We start from the raw sequence: 7,082 nt of genomic DNA on the forward strand, positions 1-7,082 counted from the left end.
CTCCTCAAAGGGAGCCCCATGTAGAGAGCATTACAGTAGTCCAGGCGGGAGGTGACAAGAGCATGAGTGACTGTGTGTAAGGCGTCCCGGTCCAGAAAAGGCCGCAACTGGTGAATCAGGCGAACCTGATAAAACGCCCCCCTGGTCACGGCCGACAGATGGTCATCCAAGGTCAGCCGTGAATCCAGGAGGACTCCCATAAAATGATTAATAGATGGCTTCAAAGTATAAACGGCTGTACATTCACAGTACCTGATGACTGAATATCATATAAATATATATTTTCTTTTAGTATAAAAGCGTAGTCATGTCAGAATTCTTACTTCTTGCATTGTACATATTCTGTTAAACTTTCTTAAAATTCACATTCTAGAAATTAGGGGTGTTAAACTGCCGGCCCACAGGCCGGTTTCATCATACCGAAGTCGCCCCCACCCCATTGCCGGCAATCCAAAAAAGAGTCGCAATACGTCGCGACACGTCACGTGACGTGGCGAGTTTGACACCCGTGTTCTAGATCAATGTTTTTCAACCTTGGCAACTTTTAAGATATGTGAACCTCAACTGCTGACTGGAGAATTCTGGGAGCTGAAATCCAAACATCTTAACCTTGCCAACATTGGGAACTTCAGTTTCTCTAGATTAAAAGATTCTCACAACTGGTTTTGTACATCCAAGAGAATTTGGGACTTACATTTTTAGTACCTTAGTTATCTTACTGCTTTATTCTTAAACCTAATGGAAATATCAAAGGTGGTATAACTTAAATAGATTTGCCCAAACAGGTGTCCTTAATTAGTATCAGAATTTCTATGTAGCGGAAAGTTCTATGTTATAGAATACCCTAGTATTTATAGAAATCACTTGTAAAATTTCTGAGCCTTAGTCCATGCCCTTACTGCAGTCAAAAAGCAGTTTATAACAATTAAAATATCAACTGTAAAACATTTAATATATTAAAACTATAGAACAGAATCAGGAACATATGCAGTTACTGTCAGCACCGCAGGAAAACTGTCACTGTAAATCTTAATAAGATGATATATTAGAGGAGAGAGGCTTTCCAACAAATTATTTGGCACTATGCTGTTTAGGGCTTTGTAAATCCACACTAATAATTGACTAGTACAAGTAACCAAGAATAGGTATAACATAGTTCCGTACTACCTAATGCTTTTGGAGCATCTAAAACAATTTCATTTTACAGTAATCTGCACATTATCACACCATGGACCACTACATACAGTACAGGATAATTGAAGATTGGGAAGTGAAAATAGACATTTGCAGGAGCAAGGTGTAAAAGCCTTATGAATATCCAGGGCAAAATTTTAGTGTACGTCATTTATTTATTTATTTAAGAAAATTTTTATGCCCCCTCCCCAATTCACTCTCAGTGACCCCAGGTGGATTACAAGAATAAAGGGCCAATACAAAGCCAATAAAAAAGCAATAACCCCCCTCACCCCTCCCGGCGGCAACAATCAAATGAACCATTTGATGGTTTGGTCCCACTCTGGGGTCCCCAGGGCTGTTGGCAAAGCCAGATCTTCAGGACCTTGCCAAAGAGTGTCAAAGTGGGGGGCAATCTTATCTTCACGGGGGCAATGTTCTGCAGGGAGAGAGCCATTATCTTTTTGGTTCCGCTCAATGGGTTTCCTTAGGAGAGGGGACCCGCAACATTCCCTGCCTCCCCGCTGTGGTCGGTTGGGTATATGTGGCTGGGAAAAGATGGTCCTTCAGATAACCTGGTCCCAAGCCATGGGGGGGCTTTGAACATAACAACCAGCACCTTGAATTGGACCCAGAAGCAAATCTGTAGCCAATGCAGCTCCTTCAGGAGAGATGACACACGTGCATATCTAGGTCTGCACAAAACCATGTGGGCTGCCACAATTTGAACCAATTGAAGCTTCTGGATTCTTTTCAAGGACAGTGCCATGTAGAGGGCATTGACAAGGGCATGAGTGACCGTGAGTAGGGATTGTTGGTCCAGGAAAGGGCATAACTGGTGCACAACTTGCCATTGTGCAAAAGCCCTCCTGGCCACAACTACCACTGCTCCTTGAGCAGAAATTGTCAGTCCAGGAGAAACCCCAAATTACGCACCAGGTCTTTTAGAATGAGAGATCTGGCCATCAACAACACCTTTGTCTTCTAAAATTTAATTTATTAACCCTCATCAGGCCTATTGTTGCCATCAAACAATTAAGCAAATAAGAATGCCATAATTGTTAGGAAGGAAGCCTAAATTGAAGACTAAATCTCAATGAAAGTCTTTACATAGCTATTTCTAATACATATATTACTGTACTGATAACTATTCTCGTATTTTCGTTACAGTACATAAAGTAATTTTAAGAGTACTTTTAAACTGCACTTTAGGAATAAGATTTACTTCTAAAATAATAAACAGTAGTCAGTCCCAGAGGCTTCCCACATCAACTTTCATTTTGAAATGCAGACGCGTCCTTATGATATAAAACCTTATGACATTTTAATTAGGAAAATAGATCATGCAATTCCATACGACGGAATAAATTTTCCAAGCACTGCTGCTTTGGACTACTGCATGTTCTTGTAAATTGGAATAAAAAAAAAATGCATTAAGACTCGTCTAAATTAAATCAGTCTTAAGGTAGGGAGAGGGCTGGAAAGAGAGAAACCTGTTTTTAATTTATAGATGACCTTTCTTATACTTTAAATCTGGGCAAGGGAATATTTGTGTGCAGAAGCAACTGCAAGGTGAAAAACAGCTCTTCCTTTTCGGCGAGCCTTCTAAATTTGTTCATTTTATGCCGCAGGCAAAGGAGAAGATAGCGACATTCTCAGCATCAATGCAGATGCATACGACAGCGACATTGAAGGACCATGCCATGAAGAAGATAATCCAGCTGTGCCAGAGCGGACGGTTGAAAGCGGAGACGGTCAGATCGATGACCTTCAGAAAGACATTGAGAAAAGCGTCAATGAAATCCTGGGCCTTGCCGAATCCTCCCCAAAGGAGTCCAAGGCGGCAGCTTTAGCAGTTCCTCCCGCAGATGATGTTCAGCCATCAGCACAGCAGCTGGAGCTCCTGGAGCTTGAGATGCGAGCGAGGGCTATCAAGGCCCTTATGAAAGCTGGAGATGTTAAAAAATAGCCGCAGGGCTGCTTCATTTGTTAGATCGTTGGATTTGCTCTGATGAGTGTAGGGTCAACTTCCTTCCACTCTACGGTCTATTTGGACTAGTTTTGACATTCCTCATTCAAGCCCTTTGGGTATTCTAGCTCATAGCCAAATGAAATAGTTGGCAGCGGTTTATCAGGGCCGTCAGTCTGCGTCTGTGACTTATGTAAATGGATTGGTTTGATGCTGCTTTTTTTCCCCCAGCTGCCCTCCTTTTCCCCCACACACACACTTTGGGTTAGATTATTTCCCAACATGAATTGGAAACAGTCAGAGGCAGTATGGATGCAGCTAAGCCCTGTTGCTTTACAGACCAGAATAACCACAGGGTTAGCTCTAGCTTTTGAGGAGTTGAACTTTTGGTTGCTTTTATGTAGCAATTATAACTGCAGGGAAGTCAAAAGTAGAAGCCCCACACATTTAAGAGAGCACAGACCACAAAAATATCCTGCATCATCATTTATGATGCTTTGTGATTGCTTTGGCGCCAGCAACAAATCTTACATTCTATACGGACAGTCCTTGACTAATGACCACTTGATCAGTGACTGCTCAAAATTATAATGGTACTGAATGAGGGGGACCTGTGACCAGTCCATGAAGTTGTGGTCCTTGCGGCATCCCCGTGGTCATGTGAATCACAATCCGGGTGCTCAAGCAGCTGGGCAAGCCGCAGACACATGATCGCCATTTGCAACCTTTCCTGCCAGCTTCCCACAAGCAAAATCAATGGGGACGCTGGCAGGGAAGGTCACAAATAATTTTGTAAGTTGCTCTTGCCGCTTTTTCTCCCAAGGAGCCCCACTAGAGAGTTTGAGATACCAGGGATTTTGTACTCCGTAGCGTTCCCCCAGCCACCCTCTCCAGTGCCTATCCTTGGCTCCTGCCAGGTGGGCCACACTCCCCAGTGCCCACCTACAGTACCTTTTCCACGCTCCTTACCCTGAACTCCCACCTCTTCCCACTGAATGACCCACACAGTCATTAAGGGTTACATAGGGTTGCAAGGGCACCTGGGATTACTAGGATTGTCATCCTAAATGATGCCACATGATGTCACCCATTTAGTGATGGTAATCCCGGTCCCAATTGCTATCATACCTGTATAAAGCAACTTTTGGTGGCTGAGAGTGAATAGCACTAAATATTCCAGAATGTGAATTGCATAGTTATATATGAATCTTTGAGCATGGCTTAGATTGTACAATCAATATGATGAAAGTAAAATTTGAAAGTCAAAGGATATTACAGAGACACCTGACTGTTAGAACAAGTGGTACAGAAGTACTTAATTTCTTGACCTGTAAGGTACTTTTCTGTTCGTTATCAGTAATGTTTTGGAACTTCTCTTTGGCAAAGCCAAATTAGAGGGAGTTGTGTTTCTTCCTTAAATATTTGGCTATTGTGAACTATAGAGAAGAGTAATGTCAGATGTAAAATCTTTAAAAAAAATGTTTTTGTTTGAACATGCAACATGTTTTGTAGTTCTTTGTTCAGGGCATGTAGCCCACCAGTTTGAAAATACAGGTGAAAAATCAACATGTATAAGTGACTGGCAATAAATTAACTTATTAAGTGCAGATTCGGGACTTTTTTTTTTTCCAATAAAGATTTTTGGGTGTAGGGGAAATCCAAATTGAAGCACGGCAGCACATGCCCAAAAGCTTTGCAGGATATGTAAGTATACTGATCTCAGTGTGGATACTTGCACTATGATACTGCAAAACAGGAATGAAGACAAACTGGTCAGGAAGGACCCATTTTATATTGTCCTGTATTCTCCCACCTTCTTAAGCCCAGATGTTTTGCTTACAGGGGAAAAATGAAGAGAATGGAATCAGGTGAGCATCATTAAGTGGACTAAAGCGACAAAGCTGGGTCGAAAAAAAGAAATGGGTTTATTTCTATCCTAGAGCATGTAGGGCAGGCGACCAAGGGAAAAATCTAGGAGAGAAATGAATAGGAATTGACCCTCTGATGTTTCAGCAAGTCTTGCCTTTAGTTCCCAGAAATGATCAGGGAGCCAAACATGTCGGGGGCATTTAGAAGACACGTTTATGGACTATAGTTTTAGGTAATGTTGGTCTCAACATTTGAAATTTAAAAAGCAGAAACTGCTGCCTGGGAAATTTCAGCTAGTCCTTGTGAACAATGGAAGGAATCACATAGGCAGATGTGATTGGAATGGTTTCATAGAGAGGATTAGAATTATGTGTTTTTATTAGTTTTGGAAATATAAAATTGATTTATATTTGTTTTCATGTAATACTTGTGTGGAAAACAATGCCTTCATTAACCTACAGAATTCAAACAGTTCACTTCTCAGAAATATGTAGTATGAGTATAGGATTATTTAATTTTCTATTTGCTCAATATTAACATTATTTTGGTACTTAATCACCTGATTCATGAAAGTTTTTTTTAAATGAACAGTTAAATAATATTTAAGCCTTAAAGCTCATTATTGTTAAGTACTTTTATAGCAGCATCTTCCTTTTATGCAACTATATATTAAACAATAATTCATGACTTTGTTTTTTCAGAAAAGTCAAGTTTAGGGTCACTGATGTCTAAAAAAAATACAATGAGTGGGTAACCTTTTCCTTCTAGCTTCATATTTTTACATTTATTTTTTCATTTTGTTTCTATATCACTGGAGAAAGCAATTTTGCTTGGAAGAGTTAGCGGTAAAAGGAAACTAGGCTGTCAAAGAACATGGTGGCTGGATTCCATCAAAGCTGACACTAGCCAGAGCATAGAAAATGCAAAGAACTCAAGATAGGAAGATGTGGAGAGACCTGGCCCATAAAATCGCCAAGAGTCGGATACAACTGAATGGATAACTTCATTATCAGCATTTGTTCCTATGAGGAAACAAATGGCTTTTCCCATCCCATCACCACCATCACTATGTGTAGCGTTTTAAAAGAGTATTGGAAGAAGATTGGCTCCTATTTAATTAAAGGAAAATTACACGTAGCACATCTTATATATTTTACAGTGCATCATACAGCAGAAGATACACCGGTGCATCTTGACCTGCGGAAACAGAACTGACCAAGTTTGCAGACGGCATTGAACTATTCAAAATAGCAAAAAACAAACGTGTGTGAGAAGAGCTTCAGAACAATCTACGGTATTTAAATTGAAGAATGGTTAATCAAGTGCAAATACAATTAAATTTAAATAAGTGTGAAGTGATAGGTAAAATAAAATGCCCTAATGATAGACACACATGTGATGGGATCTGAGTTCTCTTTTTACCAACCCGGAGAAAGATCTTAGAGTTACAATGGATGGCACAATGAACATATCAACTCAATATCTGGCAGCTGTGAAAAAGTCAAGTTCCATGACAGGAGTCTCTAGAAAATTGTCATGCTTTCACACAAAGCAATGATCCATTGCATCCAGAATTCTCTATGCTGCTCTCAGATATTACATTTGAAAAAAAAAAGTGATGTACAGAAGAGGGCAACCAATGTGACTAAAGGCTCAACACTCTTCTATGACAAAAAGCTTGAATGTTTGGGACTCTTTAGGTTCAGGAAACAGCCAAGTGAGGGGGAATATGGTTGAGATGTATAACATAATACTCGCTGTGGTGAAAATGGACAGTTTTGTCTCCTCTCTCAACAACCTCCATTGATAATTTGGGGGAGATTGAAAGCAGACAAAAGAAGGTATTTCTTCACTTTGTGCAAAATTAACTTTTGAAATTCATCATAACAAAACAGGATGACGACCATTAAGTTGGATTGCTGTAAGAGAAAATCAGTAAATTCATGGAGAGCAGGTCTATCAAGGACTACTAGTTTTGAGATTCAGGGTTATCTCCAACTGGGGAGCAGCATGCCTCCAAATACTAGCTGCAGGGCAATAACAGCAACAGGAAGTATGTCTCCAACTTCTA

The 7,082-nt window shown here is 40.3% G+C and overlaps 1 protein-coding gene across 1 annotated transcript; it reads left to right on the forward strand.

Annotated features, from left to right (window-relative positions):
- Positions 1-2,804: 2,804 nt before the first annotated feature.
- Positions 2,805-3,355, forward strand: LOC107301380 (caspase activity and apoptosis inhibitor 1-like; the record flags this gene model as incomplete). The annotated part of the gene is made up of 1 exon (XM_015830614.1): positions 2,805-3,355. A coding segment is annotated over one exon (338 nt), but the record flags the coding sequence as incomplete, so codon positions are not given.
- Positions 3,356-7,082: the final 3,727 nt, after the last annotated feature.

Source organism: Protobothrops mucrosquamatus, unplaced genomic scaffold (assembly GCF_001527695.2).
Source record: "Protobothrops mucrosquamatus isolate PMUCROS unplaced genomic scaffold, P.Mucros_1.0 scaffold12107, whole genome shotgun sequence".
Lineage (NCBI taxonomy): Eukaryota > Metazoa > Chordata > Lepidosauria > Squamata > Viperidae > Protobothrops > Protobothrops mucrosquamatus.